This window comes from Vulpes vulpes, chromosome 16, assembly GCF_048418805.1.
Source record: "Vulpes vulpes isolate BD-2025 chromosome 16, VulVul3, whole genome shotgun sequence".
Classification (NCBI taxonomy): domain Eukaryota; kingdom Metazoa; phylum Chordata; class Mammalia; order Carnivora; family Canidae; genus Vulpes; species Vulpes vulpes.
Window position 1 is genome coordinate 4,860,095 of NC_132795.1, and position 15,875 is coordinate 4,875,969.

General features: G+C 47.9%; 1 protein-coding gene and 1 pseudogene across 2 annotated transcripts; one reads left to right on the plus strand and one right to left on the minus strand.

Moving 5' to 3' along the window:
• Window positions 1–2,867: 2,867 nt before the first annotated feature.
• Window positions 2,868–3,416, plus strand: LOC112922439 (UBX domain-containing protein 2B pseudogene; annotated as a pseudogene).
• Window positions 3,417–12,417: 9,001 nt separating this feature from the next.
• Window positions 12,418–15,681, minus strand: INHA (inhibin subunit alpha). 2 transcript variants are annotated; one of them, XM_026002077.2, is made up of 2 exons: window positions 15,163–15,681; window positions 12,418–13,429 (listed from the first exon to the last, which is right to left on the minus strand). In XM_026002077.2, exons 1-2 carry the CDS (start codon window positions 15,434–15,436, stop codon window positions 12,597–12,599), a joined length of 1,107 nt encoding a protein of 368 aa, XP_025857862.1. In that variant the 5' UTR covers window positions 15,437–15,681; the 3' UTR covers window positions 12,418–12,596. The 2 variants fall into 2 exon arrangements, with proteins under 2 accessions (XP_025857862.1, XP_025857861.1); XM_026002076.2 differs by having other exon boundaries at window positions 12,418–13,616; window positions 15,163–15,554.
• Window positions 15,682–15,875: the final 194 nt, after the last annotated feature.

Genomic DNA, 15,875 nt, shown 5'->3' on the forward strand with positions numbered 1-15,875 from the left:
CTTTGGGTCTTCCTCAATTTCTTTCATGAGTGTTCTGTAGTTTTCAGATTATAGATCATTTATGTCTTTGGTTAGGTTTATTCCTAGGTATCTTATGATTTTTGGTAGAATTGCAAATAGGATCAACTCCTTAATTTCTCTTTTTTCTGTTTGTTAGTATATAGAAATAACAACTGATTTCTGTGCAATGATTTTATTTTTTTTTAATTTTTTTTAATTTATTTATGATAGTCACAGAGAGAGAGAGAGGCAGAGACATAGGCAGAGGGAGAAGCAGGCTCCATGCACCGGGAGCCCGAAGTGGGATTCGATCCCGAGTCTCCAGGATCGCGCCCTGAGCCAAAGGCAGGCGCTAAACCGCTGCGCCACCCAGGGATCCCTGTGCAATGATTTTAAATCCTGACACTTTGCTGAATTCCTATATGAGTTCTAGCAATGTTGGGGTGGAGTGTTTTGGGTTTTCCATACAGAGTATCATGTCATCTGCAAAGAATGAGAGTTTGACTTCTTTGCCAATTTCGTATATGGCTTTCATTTCTTTTTGTTGTCTGATTGCTGATGCTAGGACTTCTAGTACTATGTTGAACAGCAATGGTGATAGTGGGCATCCGGCCATGTTCCTAACCTCAGGGGAAAGGCTCTCAGTTTTTCCCCATCAAGAATGATATTTGCTGCATGCTTTTCGTATATGGCTTTTATGATATCGAGGTATGTTACCTCTATCCCTACACTGTGAAGAATTTAAATCAAGAAAGGATGCTGGAGGGGATCCCTGGGTGGTTCAGCGGTTTAGCACCTGCCTTTGGCCCAGGGCGTGATCCTGGAGACCCAGGATCGAGTCCCGCATCAGGCTCCTGGCATGGAGCATGCTTCTCCCTCTGCCTGTATCTCTGCCCATCCCCCCTCTATCATGAATAAATAAATAAAATTTAAAAAAAAAAAAGAAAGGATGCTGGACTTTGTCAAATACTTTTTCTGCATCTGCTGAGAGAATCATATCATTATTGTCCTTTCTTTTATTAATGTGGTATATCACATTGATTGATTTGTGGATGTTGAAGCATTCTTGCAGCCCAAGAATAAACCCCACTTGGTCATGGTGAATAATCCTTTTATTGTACTGTTGGATCCTATTGGCTAGTATCTTGGTAAGAATTTTTGCATCTATGTTCATCAGGGATATTAGTCTGTAAGTTGTGAGAGGAAGTTCTATTCAAATAAATAAAAAAAGGAAAATATCCCAGGATTGAAGATTAATGTCCCATGAATGTCCTTCCAGTTGGAAAGGGTACACCAAATGCCAGTCAGGATCCTTTTATAAAACTAACATGCAGATCTATTGTGATGGGGTTGCAGATACCAGGTAAGGAGAAAAGCCTGACAACTTCCAACGAGGAAAAAAAAAAATAAAGATGAATCACAAAGTTCTGACCCTTGTATTGACAGGAAGTCTCTATTGAAAAGCAGGGGTAAGAAGAAAAAAAAAGAGAGAATTTTTAAAGTTCAGAGGAAAAATGTCTTTTTTTTTTTAATGGGAGAAAGACTTTATTTATTTATTTATTTATTTATTTATTTATTTATTTATTTATTTTAATTTTTAAAATTTATTTATGATAGTCACACAGAGAGAGAGAGAGAGAGAGAGAGAGGCAGAGACATAGGCAGAGGGAGAAGCAGATTCCATGCACCGGGAGCCCAACGTGGGATTCGATCCCGGGTCTCCAGGATCGCGCCCTGGGCCAAAGGCAGGCGCTAAACCGCTGCACCACCCAGGGATCCCCTTTATTTATTTTTTTAAGTAAGCTCTATGCCCAATGTGGGGCTCGAACTCATGACCCCAAGATCCAGAGTCACATGCTCTACTGACTTAGCCTGCCAGGTGGCCCAAGAGGAAAAATCTCTTTGAATCTTGAATTATATACACAGCCCGAACATCATTCCAGTGTGAAAATAAAAGATTTTTTTTCATTTGGGAGGGGATCCCAAAAGTTCAACACTTACAAGCTTACTCTGAAGTAAATATGAAGGAGGATAGATCAGCGCTAAGAAAAAATGAATCCAAGAGGAAGAAGTGAGGAGGCAAACAGCAGTAAGCAAAGACTTTAGCAAAGACATTTAAACTAAAAAGTAAGAAAAAATAGGCACCCAGGCACACAAAGGAGGGAGGAAGGGAGGGAGGGAGGGAGGGAGGGAGGGAGGGAGGGAGGGGAAAAAAAAAAGAAACAGTCAAAGGATAAGAGTGGAGGAGCTGGCTGGAGACGGAAGGGTAGGAGAGGAGATCTACAGGGTCAAGGCCTCCAAGCACACAGGATTTGCAGAACTTTTTTTTTTTTTTTTTTAAGTAGACTCCGCACCCAAAGTTGGTCTTGAAATCAAGACCCTGAGATCAAGAGCACATGTTCTACCAACTGAGCCAGACAGGGGCCCCAGGATTTACAGAATGTAATGAGAATGTGAAGACCTGGGGCACTTGGGTGGCTCAATTGTTTGAGCATCTGACTCGATCTCAGCTCAGATCTTGATCTGGGTGTCATGGGTTTAAGCTCCACATTAGGCTCCACTCTGGGTGTATAGTCTACTTAAAAAAAAAAAAAAACGTGAAGACCTTGCAAAGAAACCTGAAAACAACCAAAGTGAATATGTATCAAGAAATAAATTGGGGAATGCCTGGGTGGCTCAGCCGTTGGGTGCCTACCTTTGGCCCAGGGTGTGATCCTGGAATTCCTGGAATTCCTTGGCAGGCTTCATGCATGGAGCCTGCTTCTCTCTCCGCCTGTGTCTCTGCCATTCTCTCTGTCTCTCATGAATAATAAATAAAATCTTAAAAATTAATAAATAGATAAATAGATAGATAAATAAATAAATAGGCCTTGGCAGAATGAGTTGAAAATGAAGTGAAATGCAAATCTTCCAAATCTGACAGGCTTACAGTTATAGTCTTTAAAAGCACTTGCACACTATCTCAAAGGTTTTCCTGTTATTGGAGATCTGTTTCCTTGGTTGAGGTGCTGACCACCACATTATTCCACTGAAAGGTTCTAAGCAAGCGAGCATGAGTCAGGAGATCACATGTAATTCAACCTTCAACTGGAAAAAATGTGAATGAACTTTTCAGAGAGGCAAGGGAAGCTGGGGCTATCCCTCTGAATGAAGCCGCGAGAGCTTTAAGTGATGACAAATCAAAGTAATTTATGTGTAGAGGGTACAGATGGGGGCACACTCCTTGTGTTAGCAGTCTAAATACATCTATGCAGAAAATCAGCCACAGGATGTTCAGATTTTGCTTCAGTTTACATGATGGTGAGTTGAAACCATACAATGACCCAACAGATGTTCAATTTCTGGAATCTGTTAAGAGAAGGGGTGACTCTTCATGTATGCCTGAAATCCAGCAACTTATATTAGAAAGCCTTTAAAGTGACATTAATGCTGGTAGGAGATTTCAAAAGAGCCTCCCCTGGAACTTCAGTGACTGGCTCATGGTGACCAAGTAGATTTGGATGGAAGGTCATCAAGCTCAAGCAGACCTAAAACCTAAAATGAGGTTCAAGGCTTTTAGTGGACAAAGACAAAAACTCAGAAGGCTTGCTGTATAATCAATGCATCTTCTTCCCCAAGAAGAGGAAGAGAAGGCACTATTTAATGTGATTGTGCTTATTGATGATTCAAATCCAGCAACAAAAATTCAAACAGAGCCCCTGGCCAGCTCCGTCAGTAGACAATGCGACCCTTGATCTCATGATCATAAGTTTGAGCCCCACATCGTGCACAAAGATTACTTAAAAAATTTATTTTTCAATTCCGGTTAGCAGATGACAAAGATTCAATAGTGCAGACAGATTCCTGGATGTTGGGGACTTTATTGTACAGTTTCCTCCTTAATTTGCAACTTTTGATTTTGTTCTTAGTGACTTTATTTCCAAACAGAGAGCTGATAAAAAGCCTAGCACAAGAAGCAAATATTCTTAATACAGATGACCCTTGAACATTGCAGGGGTAAGGGGTGTCCACCTCCCCCTACAGTTGAAAATCCATGTATAGCTTTGACTTTCCCAAAACTTAATTACTAGTAACCTACTGTTGACCAGAAGCCTTGTGATACGATAAAGTTGATGAACATGTATTTTGTGTGTTATATGCATTATATACTGTATTCTTTTTTTTTTAAGAATTTTATTTATTTATTCATGAGAGACACAAAGAGAGAGAGAGAGGCAGAGACACAGGCAGAGGGAGAAGCAGGCTCCATGCAGGGAGCCCGACGTGGGACTCGATCCTGGGTCTCCAGGGACTCGATCCCAGGTCTCCAGGATCACACCCCGGGCTTCAGGCGGCACTAAACCTCTGCGCCACCAGGGCTGCCCTATATGCTGTATTCTTGTAATAAATTAATTAGAGGAAAGAAAATGTTATCAAGAAAATCATAAGGAAAAGAAAATATACTTACAGTACTATATTGTGTTTATCTGGAAAAATCTATGTAAGAATGGATTCTCACAGTTCAAATCCATGTTGTTCAAGGATCAACTGTACTATGATGCTCCAGCAACTAAAATAATATTGCAAAATAAAATAAAATAAAATAAAATAAAATAATATTGCTCGTATCCATGAAGTAGCAAGTAGGAAAGATTATGTGCCTTATGAATAAGGAAAATACTTTCAGCATTAAAATAATCAAATTATGTTTAATATTTTTATAAATACATTTTGGTCTTACATTGTCTTCCAGCCTTACTATAGATAATATCAGACAAGGAGTGGATCTTGGGATTAATAAGTCTGAGTTTGTAGTTGTAGGCCTGGCTTATGGGTGATAACATTTTTTTCTTTTTTAAGTAAACTCTAGGGGGTCCCTGGGTGGCTCAGCGGTTTGGCGCCTGCCTTTGGCCCAGGGCATGATCCTGGAGTCCCAGGATCGAGTCCCGCCTTGGGCTCTCAGCATGGAGCCTGCTTCTCCCTCTGCCTGTGTCTCAGCCTCTCTCTCTCTCTCTCTCTCTATCATGAATAAATAAATAAATCTTTAAAAATAAATAAATAAATAAATAAAGTAAAGTCTAGACCCAACATAAGGCTCAAAATTCATGACCCCAGGATCAAGAGTCACATGCTGTACCAACTAAACGAGCCAGGTGCCCCATAGTGATAGCTTATAAATATCTAGGCAACCCAATTTGTTACACGCTCAGTGTTGGTGTAACAACATTTATTTGCAGAAAAATGAACAAACCTATTTTTTGATAAATGCACTTGGTAGAATTTGCATTAACGTTTCTTGGTGCTTCATTGATCAATAGTCTTTAAGAAGTCTTTTTATTAAATTAAGTTGAAAGTTTTTCTGTGATAGACACTGAAAAGTATCTGTATTCTGATCTTGAAATAGTTTGACCGTATATAATAATTATTTCTCCTATTTAGATTTTAGGCATCCTTTTTACTTATCCACTTAGCTACATTACTGGTTTCAAAAAGTATAGTTTGGCATCATATTTTATAGAGCTGTGACCATCATAAACCAGAAACAAAAGGACGTAGGGTCAGCAGTCTTTGAGAAGATGTACTAAAGAACACTTTATTTTTTATTTATTTTTTAAGGTTTTATTTTTATTTTTTAAAAGATTTATTTATTTACTGGGGGTGAGGGAGGTGCAGAGAGAGAGAGACAAGCAGACTCACTGTGGAGCAGGAAGCCTGGCTTGGGGCTCAATCCTAGGACCCTGAGATCACAACCTGAGTCGATATCAAGAGTCAGACACCTAACGGACGGAGCCACCCAGGCGCCCCAAGAGCACTTTGAAATGGAGTCATTACAGCCCTTCCGGAGCCCCCTGGTCACATTCACTTATTCATTCAACACAGTCTTCTAGGGAAACCACTATATGAACTGAAAACCATTCTAACTGCTCAGCCCAGAATATATTCCATCCCAGGACAGAACTAGTGGAGAAACTCAGGGATGTATTTTCTGTCAGATGCCCTGGAGCTAAGGAATGACCCTCGTCAGTGTTGGCATTTCTGCTGAAGCCAAGCATTTTGTGAATGAGGCTACGTCAGGAACGATAGAAAAGCTTTTTCTTCTTCCCAGATACCACTTCATCTCTGGTCGCCTCTGCTGATTAGCTTCCTATTACTGCCATGACAGATTACGACAAATTTAGTGCCTCAAAATAACACAGATTTTCAGTCTTACCATTCTATACGTTAGAAGGCCCCCATGGGTATTGCTGGGCTAGCATTGAGGTGACAGCAGGGCTGCTTTTTTTTTTTTTTTTTTGGAGGCCCTAGAATCAGCTTCTAGAACCTGCCAGCATTTCTTGGCTTGTAGCCCCCGTTTAGCATCTTTCTGGCCTTTCTTCCATAATCCCATGTGTCTGCAACAGCCAGAGAAGGTTCTCTGTGCTTATGGACTCCTGTGATGAGATTGGCCTACTGGACAATCCAGGATTATCTCCCCATCTTAAAGTCTGTAGGAACCCCAATCACACCTGCAAAGTCCAGTGGCCTTTGCCATGTTAATTAACACATCACAGTTTCCTTCTGGGATCTCCAGTGGAGAACCTGTCCTTTGCCTCTTCCAATTTACAAAGGCTGCTGGCATCCCTGGCTCAGGGCCATATCATAGCAATCCCTGCTGCTGGCCTTACATCTTTTACAATTTTGATTTTTCCTTCCTCCCTCTTTCACAGATCCTTGTGATTACATGTCTAAAGATTTATTTATTTTGGGGGGGGGATGGGCAGAGGAAGAGAGGGAATCCCCAGCAGACTTCCCACTGATCAAGGAGCTCAAGGTGGAGCTTGATTCCACAAGTCTGAGATCTATTCACAGATTTGGGGGCTAGGACATGAACATTTTTGGAAGGCCATTATTCTGACTGCCATCATCTACCTTTGCCCCCAAAGTTTACATCCATCCCAAAAAATTCACCCCATCCAAAAGTGCTCAAAAGTCTCAACCCTTTACAGCATCAACTCAAAGACCAAAAAAACTTTTTCTAAGATTTGTATTTGTGTATTCATGAGAGACACAGAAGAAGAGGCTGAGACACAGGCAGAGGGAGAAGCAGGCTCCCTGAGGGGAGCCCAATATGGGACTCGATCCCAGGACCCCAGGATCACACCCTGAACCAAAGGCAGACACTCAAAGGCTGAGCCACCCAGGCGTCCCTCAAAGACCAAAATTTTATCAGAATCTCACCATCTTGAAAGTCTCAAATCACATTATCTAAATTATCTAAAGTTTGGGTGAGGATTCGGGTATAATTCCTGGGGCACAATCCCTCTCTACCTGTGCACCTGTGAACCTGCAAAACAAATTCTCAGCTCCCAGATATAAGGCAAGACAGTTCTAGAATAATAGTGATAGACATTCAAAAAGCATTCAAAAAGCAGAAAATGGGGACACATGGGTGGCTCAGAGGTTGAATGTCTGCCTTCAGCTCAGGGTGTGATCCCGGGGTTCCAGGATTGAGTCCCGCATGGGGCTCCTGAGAGAAGCCTGCTTCTCCCTCTGCCTGTGTCTCTGCCTCTCTCTGTGCGTCTCTCATGAATAAATAAATAAAATCTTAAAAAAAAATAAAATAAAAGCAGAAAATGGAATGAAAGAAGGAGCCCCACCAGTCCCAAGCCATGTAGAAATCCAGCCAAGCCGCCTGCATTCATTAGGTCTTAAGGCCTGGGAATAATCTGGGGCTCCCAGCTCCATCCTTTGGGCTTGTGACTCCTCATCTGAGCCATCTTTCCTTTTTCTTCCTTTTTTCTTTTTTAAGAGTATTTATTTATTTATTGACAAGAGACACACAGAGAGAGATAGGCAGAGAGAGAAGCAGACTCCCTGCAGGTAGCCCAATGTGGGACTCGATCCCAGGACCCTGAGGTCATGCCCTGAGCCAAAGGCAGATGCCTAACCACTGAGCCACTCAGGCGTCCCCCTGAGTTCTTTTTTACTGAATTCCTGCAATCATTGTTACTTTAAAAAATTTATAATCATCTCAGGAAAGATTATGTCATGATGAGCAGTTAGACCACCACGTGTGAGGTCTGTCGGTTTTGCAAGACGTATGTGACCAAGATGTTTGAAGTGTCTGTTTACCAGGAAAGGATATTTTCATTGGAAGAAAAAAAAAGGACAAGATATTTTAGAGAATAAAAGTGATTGCAAAAAAAGAAAAAGAAAAAGAAAGAAATTACCATCTTCAGAAGTGTCCTGGGGCTAGGATATGTTCTGTATCGGTAGACAGCTTCATCTCCTCAGCGGGGCGTATTTGAAGAACAGTGGGAAGGAGAGGCCGGGTGGTAATGTAGCTCAGGGGTGGATACAAAGACTCTGGAACCAGATTCTGGAGTCTAAATGTGGGCTTCACCACTTATTAGGGAAGTCTTCTCATCTGTGCAACTGGTATGATATCAGTGCCTACCTCATAGGATGGTTATGAGGATTCATGAGCTTTTTCTTGTAACGTTCCTGGCACAAAGGAAGTCCTGTATATGTGTTTCTTATACAAATAATTAAATTAACAAAAGAAGATTATTTGGTGGAGGGAATGTGATTTTTTTTAAAGATTTTATTTATTTATTCATGAGAGACACAGAGAGAGACAGAGGCAGAGACACAGGCAGAGGGAGAAGCAGGCTCCATGCAGGGAGCCTGACATGGGGCTTGATCCCTGGACTCCAGGATCAGGCCCTGGGCCGAAGACAGGTGCTAAACCACTGAGCCACCCAGGCTGCCCTGAGAGAGTGTGATTTTTAAGAAGAAGAAGAAGAAAAAAAGTTAATGGTAGAACTGGAAATAAAGTCAAAGAAAGCCCTTAGAATGTAAAGTAAAAGAATTTCAGTACAGTGCACAAGGCATGAGCCCATTTGTGGGGGGAAAAGCTATTTCTACCAGGTATGCGTCTGCAGGTAAACTCCTAGAAATGTGTCTGGCAGCACTCAGCTCCGTGGAGGGGATGACCCAGGAGAACCTCGGCATCATCTTCCATAACTGAGTCGTTACCATGAGAACATATCTGTGTGTTCTTTGTGAAACGTTTTTTGAAAATCAGCGTTAAAGAACCAAGCGCCCAGGAAGCAGGGAGGAAGAGTAGCTAGCTCTGCCATCCGGGAGCCAAGGGAAGTCACAGATGACAGGACATCAGAATTGGATCTTCAAGGAGGCGTTGCCTGGGAAAGAGATCGCTGAAGACAGAGGCAGCTGGAGAATAAAATGATGTATTTGAGGCAGGATCGGAATGTGTCTGAACAGAGTTCTGGGGGAGGAGAGGCAGGGAGGGACAGGTCTGGGGTGGGGCTGTGCGGATGGGATTGGGGGTTGTAGAGGGCCGCTGAATGCACAGAAGGGGCTGAACATTGTGGAGATAACTTTTTAAGCCCCTTTAGGGACACAATCGCAACAGAAGGGCCCTTGGGCAGCCAGGTGCCAAGTGGACCCAAGAGGCACAGAATGATTGCATAGGAACTGGTGAAGGAGGCTGCTGCACTGCCCCCCAAGAACTGCCCCAGAAACAACAGAAAAGGGTCTCTGTAGGGACAGAGAAAAGGCTTGCCAGCCACTCATCATCGACTCCCCGTTTTTGTGGTAACTGTATCCCACTTTGGGGAACCACCTTTTTTCACCTTAGCCTTTGTGCTGTGGGCTCTGGGCTCCCTGGGTGGGACACAGGATGTAAGTCACTAACTCATTCTGATCCCTTCACCACCTTTCCTGGAGGAGCACCCCAAGCAGGACGATTAGGCCACTGAGACCCATCCTGGGACATCCAGAAGCCAACTCCCTCCTGGGGCCAGGTGCAAGATGATGGGAACCTGGAGCTGCTCAAGCCGCCGTGTGCCCCAGGGAAGGTGAGCCGTGGCTGAATCTTGGCAGCCCCAAATCCAACCCAACCTTAGCCAGCTCAGGCCACAGACTTCTCACGAGCCAGTGATTTTTAAATTAAATTAAATTAAATTTAGTTTTGTTTTAGTCAGTTTGAGTTGTGTTTTCTGTTCACACTGACTCTGATTTGAGAGTATTCAGAACAACAACAACAAAAAAAAAGAGTATTCAGAACATTTGTAATAACCAACCCTGGGAACCAGAGAATCTCTGAAATTTACTGCTCTTAGTCTCATGGCAAAAAGTGACAAAAAAGATGTTCTTAGCCACTGTCAGTCAGGCCCTCTTAAGGAGGGGAGGGTGTATCATTCTGATTTGCTAAGTTAACAAAATCTCACAAGGCGTTAGAGATTCTGGAAGGGGTGGCCCAGACCAATGTGACTCCCAGGCTTTGGAATTTCACAGATTTCAGCAGCAAAATTACAGAGACAAATCTTAGAGTCCAATTAGAACGCCAAGTTGGTTACTTTTCTCTTCTTCTTCTTTTTTTTTTTTTTTTAACATTTATTTATTCATTTTGGGGGCAGTGTGCAAAGGGCAGGGAGAGGGTCAGAGGGAGAGGAAGAACAAAAGAATCTCAAGCAGACTTCCCACTGAGCACAGAGCCTGTCCCTGAGATCATGCCCTGAGCCAAAACCAAGAGATCAACACCCAACCGACTGAGCCACCCAGGGGGCCCCTAGAATTCTCAAGGGTTTGTTTTTAAATATTTTATTTATTTATTCATGAGAAACACAGAGAAAAGCAGAGACTTAAGCAGAGGAGAAGCGGGCTCCTCACAGGGAGCCTGATGTGGGACTATCCCAGAACTCTGGGATCACACCCTGAGCCAAAGGCAGACGCTCAACTGACTGAGCCACCCAGGTGTCCCGAATCCCCAAGTTTTAATTTTGTTAAGTAATCATAAAAGAATATCATATCATAAAACATCATAAAAGAAAGAATACTTTTACTCTCTTACTCGCTCACTCTCACGCTCTCACACACATACAGATAGACACGCACACACAGAAAGGATAACTTTCAAACAAAGGCTATCCCTTTAGAATGGACACCTTTGGGGGCACCTGGGTGGCTCAGTGGTTGAGGGTCTGCCTTCGGTTCAGGTTGTGATCCCGGGGTCCCCACCCGTCAATGTCATCCATATCCCTGGGACAGGGAAAATCTGAACAACACAGGGTCCTGGGCCCAGGGGGAAGACTGCAGATCCCAGGGGAAGGGAGGGAGGATCTGGCAAGGGAAGCCAGGCAGTAAGAGCATGAAGCTCAGAGAGACTTGAGGAAAATCTCCCCTCCCACCTGTGGCCAGTCCACCGCCAGAGTAGGGACCCCGGGAGCCCTGAGCACAGACTAGTTGCAATGCTGGGTCTAGATGAAGGTGCCGGGAAAGACTGGAGACTGTGAGCAGGCAGGTTGCCCCAGTGGAGCTGCAGCAGCCTCCCCAGGGACTGAGGATCAACAGAGCTTGGGGCCAGCCCGGGAGTGTGGAGGTGGGCTGCTCTCTTGTGCTCACTCAGCTCAGAGAGGGGGAGGCTAAGGGTGATGGGACGGGGAGCCTCTCTCCTCCGCAGCCCCTCCCTGGGGGCAGGCACTGACCTGCCTGGGAAGCTGCGTTGGTAGGAAGGAGGCCTGGAGAAGTCTCCGTGTGGTCCCTGCCAGAGTGTGCTCCAACTCTGGGTCTTGGGGACCTGAGCATCCCCCGGAAAGGGAGGCTGGATGGAAGCTCCTGGCTGAGAGCCAGGACCCTGGGGCAGGGCAAGATGATAACCAGACGGAGGGAGCGGACAAAGCGGGGAGGAAGGCCGGAGAAGCGGGCCAGCCGGGGCAGGCAGGCATGGGCTGAGGGGAGCCCCCCCGAAGAGAACAGCTCTGGACTCTGGGCACCTGCACCAAGTGTGGGTGCAGATTGGCCCAAGGGCGCGTCCCTGGCAGGGCTCGGCCTCTCTGACGCCCGGGACCGGGTAGGGGGTCAGGGTAAAGATACGCAGGGCACAGGGAAACAAAGCCTTTGGGACCTGGCTCCCAGCCCGCCGCGCCTCACAGTGTCTACACCGAGAGCAAAGGCGTCCCCGGGGAGCCTCAGCAAATTGACATCCTCGGGTCTCATTCTCCCCCTCTCTGCCCTGGTCAACACTTGGGCCCTGCCGACTGATCGTCTTCGCCCCCCTTCCCGCCCCAGGTCCCGAGAAACCCCAGATGGAAGCTGCTCTGCACGTCTATCTCCAGGGGGCCCTGCAAACCCTGACCTCTGGCCTGTCTATGAGTCACCCGACCTTGGGCCAGGGGGCCATAAGCTAAGGCGGAGAATAGCAGGGGAGCGGCCAGCAGTCTCCAGATTGGCTGTCAAGGGCTCGGAGCACTTTTGTGTTGTGTCTCCTCCAACTGATGCAGCTTCCCACCAGGGCCTATCCCATCACGGCCCTGGAACACCCCGTCTTTGAGGTCAAGTGAGGCTGTGTGACCTGAGATCCTACAATCCCATGTTTCTGGGGCCCAGACCTGCCCCCCACCATATCAGAGAAGCCAGAGAATGCATGCCAAGTCATATGCACTGTGTTGTTTATTGTCACATGTTACCCATGGGACAGGGGCAGGATGGGGCAGGGAGCCCTCAGGCAGAGAGGGATGCAAGGAGGGGGAGGTGGGAGCCATCCATTTTCTGAGCTCTGCCCTTTCCTCCAGCTGTTGATGGGCGGGGGCCTGGCCCCCAGCAGGACTCCCTCAGATGCAAGCACAGTGCTGCGTGAGCAGGTTGGGCACCGTCTCATACTTGAAGGAGTAACCGCCATCTGAGGTGGTGCGGACGCGTAGGGGCCTCATGGTCCCGGGGAGGGCGGCGCAGCAGGGCTGGGCCCCGGGGACCAAAGAAAGGGGTTGGACAGGGGTAGGAGGAGCGCCAGGGCCCGGCAGGGGCAGGTCCGGTGGGGCAGGCAGCCCGCAGCCGCCGTGACAGTAGTGGAAGATGAAACTGGGAGGGTGCACAATCCAGCGGTCCCAGCCCAGCTCCTGGAAGGAGATGTTGAGGGCTGCCCTGTGACAGTCAGCGTGGGCGGCAGGCTCCTCGGGGGGCCTCTGGAGCAGGCGCAGCGCGGCCGGAGACCACGGCCAGGGCAGCGGGGAGGCGGAGCGGCGGGTCCTCTCCCCTCCGCTGGGTGGCCTGGCCCGCGTGTGGGCCACCAGGAAGGGGGTGGCCTCGGGCCCCGCTGCGCAGGAACAGACGGGGCAGCGCAGCAGCAGCACCAGGACGGGGCTGGTCAGCAGAGGGAGGGCGGAGGGGGCCAGGTGCAGCACGGCCCAGCGAGGGGGGGCCTGGCCCACCGACGTGGGCACAGCCATGGGGACCCCCGATGACGGCGCCAGCAGGCTCAGCAGGGGCCCGGAGCTATTGGAGGCTGCTGTGCTGTGCCTGTCCAGTCCCGTGTGGAACCACAGGTGGGCTGACGTCACCTGGCGGCTGCGCAAGTGCTGGGAGGGCCGGAACACGTAGGTGAAGAGGCCGTCCTCGGCCTTCTGGGTCAGCTCTCCGGCGGCCGGCTCGTCCGCACAGCTGGCACCTGCAGGGGACAGAGGGAAGGGACAGGGCAGCCCAGACTGGCGGAGCCTGGGACCTCTCCCCTCCTCAACAGCAGGGATGTGTGTCCCGCAGCCAGCCACACTGAGGGCTCTGTCGGGCTTGGGGCCCCGCTCCACCGGAGACAACTGACACACAGGCTCTCCATTTGCCACTTCATCCTTAGAGGTCTTAAAAAAAAAAATACAAGATGTTGCCAAGGTCTTTGAAATGGTTTTACCAATTTACATTCCCATCGGCCATGTGTAAGAGGCCCTGCCCACGCTCTACCTTCACCAACACTTGGAATCGTTAGACCTAAATTTTTGTTTTGAATGACGGGACCTTGAACACACAGGTATTTGTTTTCTCCCTCTCTCTATATATATTTTTTAATTATTTAAAGATATTATTTTTAAGTAATCTCTACACCCAATGTGGGGCTCAAATTCACAGCCCCAATATCAAGAGTCCCATGTTCTTCCAACTGAGCTAGCCAAGCACCTCACCCCATGTATCTTTTTACATGTCAGAAATATTGCATAACAGGCACCCCTGCGTGGCTCCGTGGTTGAGCATCTGCCTTGAGCTCAGGTCATGATCCTGGGGATCGAGTCCCGCATCGGGCTCCCCGCAGGGAGCCTGCCTCTCCCCTCTGCCTGTGTATCTGCCTCTCTCTCTGTGTCTCTCATGAATAAATAAATAAATAAAATCTTTATTAAAAAAAGAAATATTGCATGATAAATTCTTTAAAACAACTCCACGTTTAGGGACATCTGGGGGGGTGCAGTTTGTTGCGCATCTAACTCTTGGTTTCGGCTCAGGTCAAGATCTCGTGAGCAGTGGGAGCGTCCTCTCTCTCTCTCCCAAATAAATAAATAGATCTATTAAGACATTCCACCTAAAAATAGATTAATATCAGAAAGAAAAAGGAAGAGAAGGGAAAAGCATATAACCCAGGAGGGCAGTGCTTTCTAAGAAAGGCAATTGGCATCCTTCCCCGACAGGTACGCAGACTACAGTAAGCCATCACGAGTACGTAAAGGACGGAAGATTGGGACTATACCGTCACACGGATGCTCTCACTAGAAATCTCACGACTGATCTACTTTGCAGGTGAGGAAACAGGGTCACAAAGGGGAAGTGGCATTTACCTACTAAGCGGCCGGGCTGGGATCGTGCTTGATTCCACAGCCACACTAAGTCACGGTGCCACACGAGGACTATGGCACGGGGAGGCAGGCGCTCCTCTCTGAGGGGAAGGGGATTACAGATTACACGTCCACCTGGAAGAGGGCTTTCCTGGGTCAGTCAGTGGAACATGGGAACACGCACAATGAGATGAGAAGGGAATCGAGAGAAAGTAGACTAATTTCCTGGAAAACTTTCCCAACTCATCTCATCCTTGCATTTCTGATTATCTTCTCAAATCTTGGCTAATTGGGGCTAAAGAAACGAGGTTTGGGGCAGGGAGCGAGGCAGAGGGAGAAGGAAAGGTGGCAGAAAAGGGCCCAAGTCCAAATCTCACTGTCTCTAGAGATTCTTGGTCCCCCAAACAGATGTCTCCCAAATGCCTCCGCTGAGCCTTGCGGCGTCTCGCTGCATCCTGACGGGCAGGCGTTATTGCCCAGGTGAGCAGACTAGACATTCAGAGCCAGACCTGCCTGGCTCCCGAGCCCGTGCTGTACCTGCCACACTGCTCCTCAAAGTCGCCCTGCCACTTCCCACCCTCATTACCTGCAGCCGGGAAAAGGATGGCCTGGGAGACATCCTCCTCCTCCCTGGGCTCCCAGCCTCTGCGCCGGAAGCCCCCCGGGGCATGTCTTCGGGGCAGCCGCCTGACTCCAGGATCCCCACCTTCCCCGGCCACTGCGGGGGGGCCCAAAGCATCCATGAACAGGGCCCTCACTTTGGCCAGGACAAGTGCCCGGTCCAGCTCTGGCCCGTGGCAGCCATGGCCACTGTCTGGGGACAGCAGCAAGAGGAGCAGGAGCAGCAGCTGCGGCAACATAGCTCACCTAGGCCTGCCAGTGGTGAACCTGCACCCCGCCCCGTGCCCCTTGTGTCAGGGTCTGCCCCAGGCCTCCCCACTCTGCCCTCCCCATCCCACCACCCGCCCTCTTCTACCCTTCTCATCCTGGTCTCCCCAGGCCTTCCCACGCCCTGCAATCCAGAGTGGCCCCTGCCCGTGGCATTGAGACCTCCTATCTCTGACGCAGATGTCTCTGGCCATGAGCCTTATCTCCCACTCCTGCCAAGCGTGTGGGGGAGGGGGCTAGAGAGGGTTTTCACCCGGGGTGACCTGACCCGCACATACCACCCCTTCCCCCCTGCCCCCTACACACACACACACACACACACACACACACAGTAGGCCTCATCCCAGCGCCCAGCGCCCAGGTGACATCGGGTGGTTCAGGAGCCTGGGAGCTGGGGTCTCCCAGCCCCTA